This window comes from Camelina sativa, chromosome 8, assembly GCF_000633955.1.
Source record: "Camelina sativa cultivar DH55 chromosome 8, Cs, whole genome shotgun sequence".
NCBI classification, from domain to species: Eukaryota; Viridiplantae; Streptophyta; class Magnoliopsida; order Brassicales; family Brassicaceae; genus Camelina; species Camelina sativa.
In genome coordinates, this window is record NC_025692.1 from 3,581,018 (window position 1) to 3,594,891 (window position 13,874).

At 35.7% G+C, this 13,874-nt stretch overlaps 4 protein-coding genes and 1 pseudogene across 7 annotated transcripts in view; all 5 read right to left on the bottom strand.

The window, feature by feature from the left end:
* Positions 418-6,402, bottom strand: LOC104705972 (SART-1 family protein DOT2). Of its 2 annotated transcripts, none has more exons than XM_010422079.1 (14): positions 6,093-6,402; positions 5,096-5,662; positions 4,506-4,644; positions 4,367-4,409; positions 4,056-4,169; positions 3,867-3,963; positions 3,715-3,781; positions 3,568-3,627; positions 2,868-3,477; positions 2,418-2,569; positions 1,341-1,571; positions 1,025-1,245; positions 847-931; positions 418-748 (listed from the first exon to the last, which is right to left on the bottom strand). In XM_010422079.1, exons 2-14 carry the CDS (start codon positions 5,650-5,652, stop codon positions 671-673), a joined length of 2,454 nt encoding a protein of 817 aa, XP_010420381.1. In that variant the 5' UTR covers positions 5,653-5,662; positions 6,093-6,402; the 3' UTR covers positions 418-670. The 2 variants fall into 2 exon arrangements, with proteins under 2 accessions (XP_010420381.1, XP_019083840.1); XM_019228295.1 differs by having other exon boundaries at positions 1,341-1,404; positions 2,236-2,569.
* LOC104705973 lies at positions 6,560-7,635 on the bottom strand (annotated as a pseudogene).
* On the bottom strand, positions 7,692-9,225 carry LOC104705974 (THO complex subunit 7A-like). Its single transcript, XM_010422080.2, has 3 exons — positions 9,026-9,225; positions 8,184-8,841; positions 7,692-8,048 (listed from the first exon to the last, which is right to left on the bottom strand). Exons 2-3 carry the CDS (start codon positions 8,793-8,795, stop codon positions 7,929-7,931), a joined length of 732 nt encoding a protein of 243 aa, XP_010420382.1. The 5' UTR covers positions 8,796-8,841; positions 9,026-9,225; the 3' UTR covers positions 7,692-7,928.
* On the bottom strand, positions 9,603-11,505 carry LOC104709175 (histone acetyltransferase MCC1-like). The gene is made up of 5 exons (XM_010425829.1): positions 11,394-11,505; positions 11,119-11,294; positions 10,458-10,557; positions 10,152-10,355; positions 9,603-10,049 (listed from the first exon to the last, which is right to left on the bottom strand). Exons 1-5 carry the CDS (start codon positions 11,503-11,505, stop codon positions 9,823-9,825), a joined length of 819 nt encoding a protein of 272 aa, XP_010424131.1. The 3' UTR covers positions 9,603-9,822.
* Positions 13,258-13,874, bottom strand: part of LOC104705975 — a 3,125-nt gene continuing 2,508 nt past the window's right edge. For all 3 annotated transcript variants that reach the window (XM_019228296.1, XM_010422081.1, XM_010422082.2), the window contains exons 11-12: positions 13,746-13,827; positions 13,258-13,451 (exon numbers count right to left, since the gene is read on the bottom strand). In XM_019228296.1, coding sequence (XP_019083841.1) covers positions 13,374-13,451; positions 13,746-13,827 — 160 coding nt within the window. In that variant the 3' untranslated portion in view covers positions 13,258-13,373. The remainder of the gene's footprint in view (positions 13,452-13,745; positions 13,828-13,874) is intronic.

Here is a 13,874-nt window from a genome sequence, read left to right on the forward strand (position 1 = left end):
ACAGAACATCTTGGCACTATTTTTAATCTCGCGGCCGAAACTAAAAGTCATGAACATTTTTTTGGTCAACCGACTCATGAACACTTATGATTTGATACTAAGATGGAAAGGGTAAATTAATTAAATTAACAAAATTGAATACTTTCAGTCAAAGGAAACATCGTCTGCAATATTAATTCAAGTTAAACACTCAACCAACCACATTTCATTTTTGGGTTGTGACAGGGAGATATAAAGAGAAACGTGTTTTAACGATTTAATTGATTTTTTTTAGCAAGGTACTAGATTACTCTCAAGAAAATATAAAGCCAACGGTTAGATTTTTAATCTGGTTTAATTTTGTCTGTCTACACCAAAATTCAGAGAACTTTTGAGTTAATTTCTACTAAAGATATATTGTTTTTTAATTTGTTGGGATGCGATAAAAACAAAATTTTAAAAGGAAAAGAAACAGAAGTGTGATTTTAAGAACTGAAACCAAACCAATTCGCGTTTTTGGCAACTCCATCAAAATATCATCAGTCTCCGCATGAATTTATATATTGAGCTATGTCTTCTTCTAAAGACTGTAACAAAAGATCAGAGACGTAATCAGAATCCTGAAAATGAGTTTACCAGAGACAAATCGATGTGAAGCAAAGACGCAAGCAAGATTATCTATAAGTGTCCTTCAAGGCTTTGGTCTCTTTGGTGGTGTATCCGAGTTTCCAGGCTCCGATTTCCGCTTTATTCCCAAGAAATGCTCCACCTGAAATGTTTCATCGCAAAAGATCAATACTAATCCTGAATAAGGCTTAAGTTGTTAAAGAGGAATGTATTTTTTTAAAACATCTTAGATCATGTAACCTTTTTGTCACCAAGCATTGGTGTTAAGCTTCCTGGAACATCCTTCTCAACAGTCGCAAACCCGCTCTGAGGATCACTAGTTTGTCTGAAAAATGTAACAAACAAGTGTTAGTTAAAGGAGCGTCACTTCTAAGTGATGCCTAAAACTAAAACTGAATGATGAATCATCTATATATACCCTGGTCTGACATGGCCACTGAGGACAAGGTAAGGAGTTTTCAGTTGAGCTTGAGCCTCTCTCATTCTTTGAACAGATTGCGATGGTGTGTCTGAGTTTTTCATTTGCTTTAACTTGAGCTCTTCCTGGTACTGTTTCATCCGTTTCTCTTCCTTCATTTTTCCAGGTCCCTTCCCGTGAAATTTGTGAGAGAGTAATCGAAAGGCTTCTTTTGGAGTTAACTGTTAAACAACAAAGATTTGAAGATCGATTATTTTACATATACACATAAGGACGAGTTTAATAAGAGTGAGAAACAAAGCTTCAGAAAACTTACAGTTCTACCAAACTCGTCAGTTCTCTCAATCCTGATGTCCTTGAATCTATCTTTAGATTCTTTAGTTCCTTCATCATCCACAATACCCACGAGCTTGCTCTTTTTCTTGTCCATATTTCTACCACCCCAATCGACCTTTTCCTTTAGGGTTCCTCGGTCTTTAAGAAGCTTCAATGCACCAGATAATCCTTTTCCAACCGCAACCTCATGTATAGTTTCATCAGGAGTTACCTCTTTNCCAAGAAATGCTCCACCTGAAATGTTTCATCGCAAAAGATCAATACTAATCCTGAATAAGGCTTAAGTTGTTAAAGAGGAATGTATTTTTTTAAAACATCTTAGATCATGTAACCTTTTTGTCACCAAGCATTGGTGTTAAGCTTCCTGGAACATCCTTCTCAACAGTCGCAAACCCGCTCTGAGGATCACTAGTTTGTCTGAAAAATGTAACAAACAAGTGTTAGTTAAAGGAGCGTCACTTCTAAGTGATGCCTAAAACTAAAACTGAATGATGAATCATCTATATATACCCTGGTCTGACATGGCCACTGAGGACAAGGTAAGGGGTTTTCAGTTGAGCTTGAGCCTCTCTCATTCTTTGAACAGATTGCGATGGTGTGTCTGAGTTTTTCATTTGCTTTAACTTGAGCTCTTCCTGGTACTGTTTCATCCGTTTCTCTTCCTTCATTTTTCCAGGTCCCTTCCCGTGAAATTTGTGAGAGAGTAATCGAAAGGCTTCTTTTGGAGTTAACTGTTAAACAACACAGATTTGAAGATCGACTATTTTACATATACACATAAGGACGAGTTTAATAAGAGTGAGAAACAAAGCTTCAGAAAACTTACAGTTCTACCAAACTCGTCAGTTCTCTCAATCCTGATGTCCTTGAATCTATCTTTAGATTCTTTAGTTCCTTCATCATCCACAATACCCACGAGCTTGCTCTTTTTTTTGTCCATATTTCTACCACCCCAATCGACCTTCTCCTTTAGGGTTCCTCGGTCTTTAAGAAGCTTCAATGCACCAGATAATCCTTTTCCAACCGCAACCTCATGTATAGTTTCATCAGGAGTTACCTCTTTGGTATCTGATGAATCTTCTGCTGCAACCATATCAGTATCTTTTACTTCTGTCCAACCATCGGGATGCTCTTCTTTTACTTCAACAGGAGCTTCGGGTGCTACATCTTCTTCCATAAACACATCTTCGCTTTCAGGCTTCCGCGCAACTGAAAGACCACATCATTAGATCAAAAACTCCATAACCACTTCTAAAGACTAAGCAAAGTTTTGTCTAAGAAAAATAAGTAATCAGCAGGTTCGAGAACTGATTAGAGTAGCCACAAACTATTTGCAGACAAATCAAACCCCATGCATTGGGTTAGTATATGCATGTGTGAGAGAGAGAGTGTCTTTGTATGACACCAAATAAATGTTTCAAATAACGTAGTACTATAGCAGATCAATATAATAGAGGCAAAACATAAATAACAGTGTAAATGTGTCAGAAGATGATTTAAAATTTACCTTCATTGCGCTGGAGACCCCAAACAAAGTCCCCCATCTCTGTGAAAACCACTGTATTTTCTTGTGTTTCATCCCCGGTGGTGCTATTGTCATCTGTTGTCTGATTGGTGCTGGAGGCCACAAGATGTGCAACTGCCTGAGGACCAGATCCAGCTTCCTCTTTCTTAATGAGAGCTAACCTCCTAGCTTTCTCTAAGGATTTATAAAGATCTTCAGCATCATCGGCCAACACCATACTCTCATCTTCATCTCTTTTAATAGGCTGAACTTGTTCCCTTCTGAGTAGTCTGGATGCCTCATCAGCTTTAGCAATGGCTGTCTGATAGGCATTGCTCCGTTTTTCATACTCGTTCCTTTCTTTCTCTTCTTTCATGGCCTGCCTTTTGCCATCTTTACGAGAACCAAGATCTTCAGCTCCTAATCCCGATGCAACAGCTTCTGCTTCAAGCAAATTTAAGTCCAATTTATCCTTTTTCCGCAATTGTTTCTTTTTCTTGGGTTTTTTGAACTGTAGCATTTCTTCATGTGAGAAGTAATCTGATGTGACTTTTGCTGACGAGTTAAGGTCTTCAAAAGTATTTGTTGTCTGACCCTGAATTCTCTTACGTAGCTGATAGGTAAAACATGAAAGACAATTAATACCACTAGTGTATACTTACTACGGTCCATTTAATATTAAAAAAGTTAGAAAGAATAGTACCTCCTCCAGCTTCTTCTCAGCTTCACCGGTGAAGCGACCCTGTGCATCCAATAAGATCCCCTAAAGACAAAAACAGTAAAATCGATTATTCCAATGGAGTGCCTATAATTCTGGTATTTGAGTAATCCGCTAGAGAGAGTAACTTACCTCATCCGTAGCAGGCTCATCGTACTGCGGAAGCATCTTCTTTTCTACCGTGGGATCATCATTAAACCTAAAAATCAATATCATGCATTTCAGTCTTAAGCAACACAGATATGCTAATTAAATGCCATTTGAAACACAGATATTTAACTTACTTGTCATCATATATTCCCTTTTTCTTCTTGGCTGCTTCATAAGCTTCATTTCGACGCTTCTGTTCTCCAATTTCCACATTTTCTAGCATGTCAATCTCTGCCAGAATAGTTACAAATCTAGTTTATGACACACCCTCACATTAACCATGCTGATAGCATAGACGAAAGAGAGCATTAAAAGATACTAACCATCGTTAACGTCTCCATCAGCAAGGACACTTTGGTCTTTTAGTGTCAAGATAACTGCTCCACCTTCCACCACTTTCTCCAAACCATGTAGAACTTTAACACCGGATAGATGCCCTGTTAACCAGAATGTGTCAAGATAAAATTATCAACCAGAACACATCACATGAAGAACTTGATTTAGAAAAGAAGAAAGAAAAAGGAATCCTATGGTATGATAGAATACACGTATCATTATACTTATTTGAGTTTACATGATTAGTTCCTTTGACGATTTAAAGTTAATGGTGAAAGAACTGGAAAGGAAAACATACCGCCATCCTCGCTATCTTCATTTCCACCTTGATTAAGGTTGTCCTGAACAAATATAAGATAGGATTAGATTAATAAAATGACAACTAAAAGGAAGTTATGGAGAAATAAAAGGATATGTCCAAGGAATGGAGATAACACCTGCTCCTCAAATATTCTCGAGAGTTGCTGTGCCCTTTGCTTCTCAGCATTTCTTTTTTCCTCAATCTTACGGCTCCTTGCAACCCATGATAGAGCATCAGAAGCATCTTCAGCTTTCTTCTTTCTTTCCTCTCTCATCCTAAGGAAGAAAACAAAAATCTTTTTAATTCTTATATTACCTGTACATCTAGATGTCATATAACATAGGAGAAATAAGCAGAGCCTTGGACCCTTTCAGTAATAACACAGAACTGTATAACAAGACAAAGATTATCATAAGATATACAAAAACAATACTCAGTGAGTAAACCAGACTAATTAGTAACCAGCAAACTCAACAGCAGCACTTTATAGAATCAAAATCAGAAAGTGATGTTCTTACCATCTATACTAGGTGTTATAGTAAATTATAAAACACGGCCACAGCATCAAACAAACAAAACGAGCACAAGAAAGAGAGAGGATACCCAGAAAATCACTCAACCCAAAAGTCATGGAAAGGCAGAACTTTCTCAACCGTAAGATTTTAAATACTTGAAATAAAATTTCAAAGATTGAATAGTTAACAACACAAAGCAAGAATCACTTACTTCAAAATGCGATTCTGAAGTTCCAACGCAGATGCTTCTTTGCCGCTTGATGTAACATCAACATTATCGTCACCTTCATTTAGACCTCTGTTGTCATAATGTTCATATCTTTCAGCAGCTTTTTGAGTATCATCATCATCTTCATGACCTTTCTTACTCGCTCTCTCCTTCATTCGTGACCTATCCTTGTCTTTTTCTTTCTCATTTTCTCTATCTTTATGATTATCTCTTTCTTTCTCCTTCTCCTTTTCTTTTACGCGATCTCTGGTTTTTTCTTTCTCCCTCTCTTTATCTCTACCTCTAGAGATCTCCTTCTCAGTGTCTCCTTCTCTATCTCTTTTTCGGTCCCTATCTTTCTCCTTATCCCTGCGGTGGTCCTTTTCCCTTTCACGCTCCTTATCCTTGTTCTTTTCTCGGTCATAGTCCTTTTCTTTATCCTTGCTCCTATGATCCTTTGCTTTCCTCCTTCCATCTCTGTGTTCTCTAACAGGAGAAACCTCGTTGTCAGCTCTCTCTTCCCTGCTTTCATGCCTCGATTTAGACTTTTCAACTTCCATCTCCAAACGCCTACATGAATACCAAAAACTTCAATCAAGACCAAATCACCAAATGGAACAACTCATAAACAACAATTAACAGTGGTCGCAGACTAGAATGAGCAAGATGGGTAACAAAACTACTATTCCTGCAAATTGATAAGCAGATACAACAACCAGCTACATGTGAATTACTCCGACGACGTACTTGTACAACAAACGTTTCCCAAAATCCCAAACAACACAATTAACGAGTAAAACCCTAACCTAAGAAGAATTTCATTAATATTGGGGAAAAAGGTAGAATCAAATACTGGTTCCGGTTATAGCACCAAGTAAAAGTCCGGTGAATAGACGGAAAAGGGAGCACAGTCAAGCAATATGATATTCATCGGAAACAGAACGCGAACGCAAACTTCCGAAAAGAAAAGAAAAGTGCAATAAATTCCGATTCGAGTTACCTCGAGATCAAGCCTTCAGTGGAAAGTGCTGATATATTCGGATCGACGGACAAAGAAGGTTGAAAAAACTCAGAATTGCTTGAGAAATTTCCGAGGGTTTACAGAAAAATTGCGAGAGTACACCGAACGAATAGAGCAGAATAAGAAGAATAAAGCCCAAGTAACTGTGAAGAAAGTGAGAAGATAATGCTTTCAAGCCAGAGAGATGGCGGTTAAAATCATACAGCGGACGATCGCAAGCTCGCCGTGGAAATAGACGGAGGCGACGAGAGGAGAACGAGTGTGCAAAAATAATGGAATAAAAGAGAAGATATACGTATATATAATATTCCGGTTTAAATCTTAGTCGGTATAATTTTGAACCGCTTTAAGTGGTTTACCAAAAAAAATTCTCGTGACCGCATCGGTTTATGTGAAGACTCAGAAGTCAAAACCGGCTAGTGTGACTTGTATCATTGCAATGAGGTAAACCAGAGATTTATAAAACCGATTCTTGGCAATGAAAGGTTTCTTTAGCATTCAAGAGAAGACAGAGTAACTAAGATTAAGACTGTGTGTATAGATAGATAACAAGACCAAAACCGGAATAGATTAGAATTTATAAGGTTGCTTCCAGTAGGATGAAATCACTTTTGGGAGATGAAGAAGAGATCAAACCGTATTATTTTATTCTTCATCTTTGGGTGTCCAAAATGACCGAGGAGGGATCTTCCTTCCACACAACATCATCATAAGAAAACGCTTTGGCCAAGCAAGTAATCAACTGCTTATGAATCACTTCTTCAGAAGGAAGCAGAGCATCCGTCTCTCTTCTCAAAGATGTAACTTCCTTACCAGCAATCCCACAAGGCACAATGTGCTCAAAGTAGTTCAAATCAGGATCAATGTTAAAGGCCAAACCATGACAAGTGATTCCAGAAGATATCCTAACCCCAATAGCACCAATCTTTCTATCCCCGACCCAAACCCCAGTCTCACATTTGTTTCCTGCACGAGCTTTCACGCCATACATTGAAGCAAACTCGATCATTGACCGCTCCAATGTCTCCACATAGTTCCTAGCACCAAAACCGATGCTGCGTAAAGAAATGATGGGAAATAAGATGGCTTGATGAGGGCCATGGAAGGTGATATCTCCTCCTCATTGAGTATAATGAAGTTCAGCTCCAATTTTTGTAAGTTCAAATTGAGGGATCAGTAGACTGTGATCGGTTCTACGTTTTCCGAGTGTGTAAGTTGAGGGTATATGAAGTTTGATGAGCTTTTCTCTCGGAAACTAACTTGTCTTGGATTTTAAGGGATTTCAAATAGTTGACAGTGCCTAGCCTCCAAACCTCCAAGGTTCTAGGGGATCTCATTCACTCCCTGCACAGTATCACAGAATCAATGATTAAAATCACTTCAGCTCTAAATACTAAGCTTAAATATGAAGATTACTAGAGCCAACACACACAAAAATTCTTCTTCTTTGCATCAAGAGGAAAGTGCTGAGATGTTCGGATCGACGGACAAAGAAGGTTTAAAACACTCGAGCTCGCCGTGGAAAGAGACGGAGAGACTCTGGTGGCGACGAGAGAAGAACGCGATTGGGCAAAATAATAGAAAATGAGAAGATAATATTCCGGTTTAAATCTTAGTCGGTATAATTCTAAACCGGTTTAATTGGTTTAATGTATATATGACCAAACCAAAAAACATTGGTTTATGAAGACTCAAAAGTCAAAACCGGTTGTAAGTGTGACTGTGTATCATTGCAATGAGGTACACCAGAAATTTATAAAACCGATTCTTGGCAAGGAGCATTCAAGAGAAGACAAGAGTAGCTAAGATTAGGAGCTAATCGATGGACATGGCTTCAGCGCCACCAGCAGTTGTTGTTTCCTCGGACATGTTCCTCTGCATTTCTTCAACCATACTCTTCTGTTCTTCCTCCATTGTCTCCTGCAACTCATCCACCTTTACATACAAATTTTCACAAAAACAAAAAGAAGGGTTAGAATTTAGCTATAAGAACGAGAAAGAACGGCAACATTTTGTTTGGAAGAATCTTAGCTATAAGACACAATGAGAAACATGTAACATCTAACATACCACATGCAACAACAATGCAAACTGCTTCTTCCTTAGCTCAAGAAGTCTCCAGCTTGCTGTATCCTCAGCCTCCAGTTCTGCAATCTCCTTCTTCAATTCATGTATAGCCTTTTGTGTCTCTGACTTCGGTGGCTGCGCAGAGATAAGTTTCCTAATGGCTTCACACTCCTCTTTATGCTGTCTCTCTATTTTACTCTCTTCAAGCTGTTTCTTAAGATGTTCAATATCAGCTTGCGCCTGCATAATCTGCCTATTCGTCTCTTCTTTAAGCTCGTTGAAGTTCTCTTTCTCCCTAAGATTCGCAGCAACAACCGCTTGGCTCTTAAGAAGCGGAATCTCAAAAGCAGAAAGCTCCTGTAAGAAAGCTTTCGCGAGCCTACCGCACTCACTGTAGTTATCTTCTTTTTCTTCTTCTTCTTTGTCTACTTCGGTAACGAAAGAAGTGAATTTTTTCTGAAGCTTCTTCAATGGAGGTTCGCCTCTGGTGGTAGTGGTGCGTGTGAGAAGCCTATTTCTTATAATTTTGTCATCTTCTAACGGATCAAATGCGTAATTAGCTGCTGCTATAGTCTCTGACCTACCAGAAACAATCCTCCTAGTTTTCACAGACATCTTAACTACTACTATATTCTTTTTTTCTTCTTTTTCAACTCAAAATCTGCAGAACAAACACAATCCATAAGCTAAGCAAAAGCATTATCAGAATCATACAAATGTAAGCTAGTGAGAAACAGTAAGGTCCAATACTCGATTCACCTGGGGGAGTTCACTAAAACATTCGAACTAGTAATTGCGGTGAGAGCGAGAGAGAGAGAGAGAGAGAGAGAGAGAGAGAGATTTACCCAACAAATAATCTGCAAAAAGAGAACCGGAACCCAAGATCGAGGCGCCTCTGCTACGGTCAAAATTCCAAAACCAAGATAAATTCTGATTCTCTGACTCTAATCGGAACCCTAATTTGTATTTTTGCCGTTCCTTGCCCTTTCCCTCGTTCTTCAGTTCAGTTTGCTCGTTTTTTATTTTGCCTTTCTCTATTGAATAAATTGAGCATACAACGTCCTGAACTTTTTATTTTATTGTATACTAAACCCTGTTATTTTTATAATTTACAATATAAGCCAGCAAATTTTGGACTTGAGATTCCAAAATGGTTAATTCCTAGGATGTTGATTATGTGTTTTGGTTCGGTTTAGATCGATTTCGATTTTTTTGATATAGAATTATTACCGATCTGTATACTGTATGTATTAAAACTCAACTCGATTTTAGAATAGAAAACTTCCGGTTCAGTTCATGTGAATTAGCTGGATTGGATAGACCCAATTATAGCCAAAACGAAGGTGTTCATGATCAGAATTAAAGACTAATCCAGTTCCACAATAAGAAATTTAGGGTGCTTATGTAAATCTGAGTAATATATGAGTACAAAGCTATTTTTCAACAAGCTAACTAATTTACAGTGGTAAGTCCGTCCCAAAGAGAAGTGTCTTCAACTATCACAATATTTACATTTTTAATTTATTACATAATTATTTCTACACAGCACACACACAGACATTAGGATCATAACCAGAGCTTAATGGATGGATGACATAGAAAATGAATGATTTTAAAAAGTCTATGAATTGGGAGACAGACACTAAACATAATCGTACCCGGATGATACTCTTTCGGATGCAAGGTTTCGTTTGGTCTGAGTGGGTAAGAGACACCGCGTGTTGTCTTTGGATTTAAGCCATTTCGAGCCTTTCTCTTCATGGTTTATCGTCAGCTTTGATGCAACTGATTTGATTCCACTCCTCATGTAATTCAGAGCCAACACCGCAAGATCTCTGCAATGCAGCCATGATTCAACGATAACCCCATCTATGAAGAAACAACCGCATAGAGCAAAAAAAGAAAAGAATTTAGAATGCAAAATATACTTGTGTTTTTGTACATACAAGGGTGAGCAAGGAGAGCGAGAACCGTTGATAAAGTAGACGAACAGGTAAGAATCGAAATGCTGGCCGTTGATCAAGTAGAATCCGTGTAACCACCTTACACATCTGAAAGACATTCTTTTGTACAGTCGAATTGCAGGATTGTTGTGTGCAATCACATGAAGGTAAACACCACGACACACAGGGATACTAGAAGCGTATTTAACAACCTCATTAATAAGCAACTTAGCTGCAGTAAAAAAAAACTTTATATTAACAAAACCAAGCAAGACAAGAGAAGAGAAGAATCAAAGATGAATGTCATTGATTGGTTTACTACATAATTGAATACCTATTCCGCGTTTTCTGTATGTTTCTACAACTCCAAGTGTTAGAATGTACACCAATGTCTCCTCTCCCTTGGTCGAGTCATATCTTATTAGATCTGATATCTGTGCAAGACATAGGAAACTCTCAACACATAAACCCAAAAAAAAATAGTCCTTGACTCGTTAGTACAAAGCAAGTTTTAATCATAATAAAGAAGGTACAAAAATGGATTCTTTGATGTTTAGGACATTATGAAATGGTTCGACAACATTCAAAATCTAAACTTTACAACAAACTCGTTACTTGCTGAACAAAATTACTAGGAATATCAGTATAAAACCGAAAGGCGAAGAAGAACTAAGAGAAGACAATGCTTAAAACCCATGTCGTACACATACACTAAACGAGAGCTTCAATCAAAAACTTAAAACCTGCTGATACAAGAAATTTGTAAGAAATCCATCTCGTGAAACCGTTTCACACATTCACAATCTACTACACTATACAAGACCTTGCAGCTTCGTTACAAAACCCTCTAACCAAGCTTCAATCATAACTTAGAAACGTTACAGATTGAAAAGCTCATATCACTATATCAGACATTCAAAATCTACGCTTGTTTGCAGAAGCTAAAAATAAAGCAAAAACGAAAAAGGAAGACAATTTTTGGGAAAAAAACTCACTTCGCTTTCTTTGGCAAGGACGATTTTGGCAGTAACAAAGCCGATAAGTTCCTCAGAATGACCATCAGGNAATACTTGGACGACGAGCGCTTTTGGCTTCTTCCTTTGATGATGAATTCTCCACGAATCCACGCGGAAAACGCGACATTTGATCCAGATGATTTTAAAGACTCGAACTACTTGAAAATTTTTGTAGATTTATGACACTTTTCATTTGAGAAAAGAATCTAGTTTATAATACAGATCAAATCGGTCTCCGACCCGTTTGTCTGAACCGGATCCGGGTGGCTTAGGGTTTCCAGAATCCGAAGATGGGGGTTTGTTGATCGATCTTACAAAAAGAAACGACTTTTTTTTGCTTGCTTTGCCTTCTTTCCCCAACAACATCGTTAAAGCCAAGCATCATCTTTGATTCTTCGGATCACGTGCCTTGCGACAAACAAACAAGCACGTGCATCTTCTTCACTACTATTCTTTTCCTATTGTTTGGTTTAGTGCAAGAAGAGAAGTAACTTGTTATATCATGTTGACAAAAAAAATGTTTCCATATCTTATTATTATATAAAGCTTGATCAATAAATAATAATGAATAACAAAGTTAAAAAGAATAACATAAGTTATTTAACATAATTTTAGTTGGGTATAAATTGTATTTATCGTTGTAATATAAATTTTTATTGTAAGTAATTACACAAAACCTTGAAAGAAAATGAACTTAAAAAGAAAAATATTTCAATATATGATGTGTACTAGACTATTAGTATAGTTTTACATGTTTTATTTTAAAGATCTTAATGCATGTAGTAATATTAGAAACCTGAAAAAAAATATAGAAAAATTGAGTTTGTAGGAACGAATTTTTGGTTAATTGATGAAAATTGACAAAAGTATTACTTATGAAATTATGACATATAGAAGCATAATTTTTAGGATATTTTTGGATTTCCAAAATTTTTGTGATTTTTTTACTGATTATTTTTATTGTTAAATTTAAAATACTAACCAATATACATATTATGTCATATGATGCTCATATTATTATTTTTATTTAAATTTTAACTCTAGTCCATGAAGAAGTGAATTATGGTTTTACGATAAAATAGATAGTTAAATGTGATTACTGAATGTCTAACGATGAAATTTATTTTAGATTTAAAGTTTTCAAAAATTAATATGTATAATTGATTTTAAAAATTATTTAAGAATATTAGTCATTTTTTTATGTTTCATTTCATAATTTCAACATATGTATTTTGGTAACGCATATGTTAAAACATAAGATAATTCAAAATAAATTATAAATAAATTATAATTTATAGGAATGAATCTTCAGTTATGTGATGAGAATGTCTCTATATCTTTATATATGTTTTTATTTTATAAGTTCACTCATAAAATTGATTATGACATGAGGTAAAATTTGTACTTATGAGATAACAACATAACAAATATATCCTAAATAATGTTGATTCAGTTTTTTTTTGCGAATTATATTTTGTTAATTTTTATTTGTATTTTCAGTTTTTACTAAAATATAGATTTGATATGATGTATTAATTATGTTTGATATAAAATATTTAGTTCTATGCATTAAGAAAAAATGTGTAATTAAACTTAAAATATGGATTATTATGATGGTATAGATATTTAAATGGTACTCCTTGTGCTATAAAAGTTTTTAGGTAAAAGCACAAAAATTAATAAACAATAAATATTATGTCATTTATAAAACTTCAACCAATAGGAAAATATACTGCATAGCTCAAATAGTCATAAATTGTTATGTTAATAAAAATTGTAAATAGAAATTTGAGAAAATATTATAAAATAGAGCAAAAAAAACCTTAAAACTCTTATATAATAGAAAAGAGAGTATTAAAATGAAATATGAAACTCTCATAATGAGAGGTTCATATTCAATATTAAAATGTTACAAAATATAATCTAAAAACAAGTATATTACTACTTATTCTTAATAATTTTTTCTAATTTTTACCCGTTATTTTATTCTTAATAATTTTTTCTAATTTTTACCCGAGTAATAACGCGGGCCTTATCTAGTTAATAATATAAGACATTTTGGTATTGTATTAATTTTGCAAAAATGCTTCGGATTTTGGAAATAGCAATAGTCCTATAGAGTTTGTAACATAAGATTTTGATTACAATATATCCAGAACATGGATCAGGATTAATAGTTGTAGTGTACTTCTTGTACATAATTATGTAAATACATAATCTTCATCTCTTCTCAACTAAATGCCGTTCAAAAATCGGTGAGTAAGAACAGCTTCCGCCATTGGCCGCTTCCGATGGTCAGCGTTCAACATTGCCTACCAAAAACACCACACACACAGACTATATTGGCCAAAGGACCAAAACTTTCCAAATATGAAAAAAAACTAATATTGGATCTAAGTCACATTTACTAAGGTTTAAATCAGTCGACTAATATTATAAGCCTTTCTCAAAACATTTATAATTTTCTATGTTTCTCTACATTTTCTTTTCATTACCATTTCCCTTTTTATCTCACACTACGTTAAAAGAGAAATTAGATCAGAGTTCAAATTTTGTTATAAAAAAGATATATACAGAGATAATTATAGGGACTAGGATTAAACTACCTGTAGTAATTCCCAACCAGCTCTATCACCGAGATCAAGAAACTTAACAGCTTCTTCAAGGCGTTCATCGGCTAAACAGTACCTGTATAACACATCAGTGAGTTTTTTTTTTTTTTTTTTTTTTTTTTT

Coding starts and splice junctions, on each gene's coding strand:
- LOC104705972 (XM_019228295.1), bottom strand. CDS start 5,652: ATGGAAGTTGAAAAGTCTAAATCGAGGCATGAAAGCAGGGAAGAGAGA. Junction 2,570..2,867: donor GGGTCTCCAGCGCAATGAAG/GTAAATTTTAAA, acceptor GTGGTCTTTCAG/TTGCGCGGAAGCCTGAAAGC. Junction 1,246..1,340: donor CTGACGAGTTTGGTAGAACT/GTAAGTTTTCTG, acceptor GTTGTTTAACAG/TTAACTCCAAAAGAAGCCTT.
- LOC104705974 (XM_010422080.2), bottom strand. CDS start 8,795: ATGTCTGTGAAAACTAGGAGGATTGTTTCTGGTAGGTCAGAGACTATA. Junction 8,049..8,183: donor TTGCATTGTTGTTGCATGTG/GTATGTTAGATG, acceptor TTGTATGTAAAG/GTGGATGAGTTGCAGGAGAC.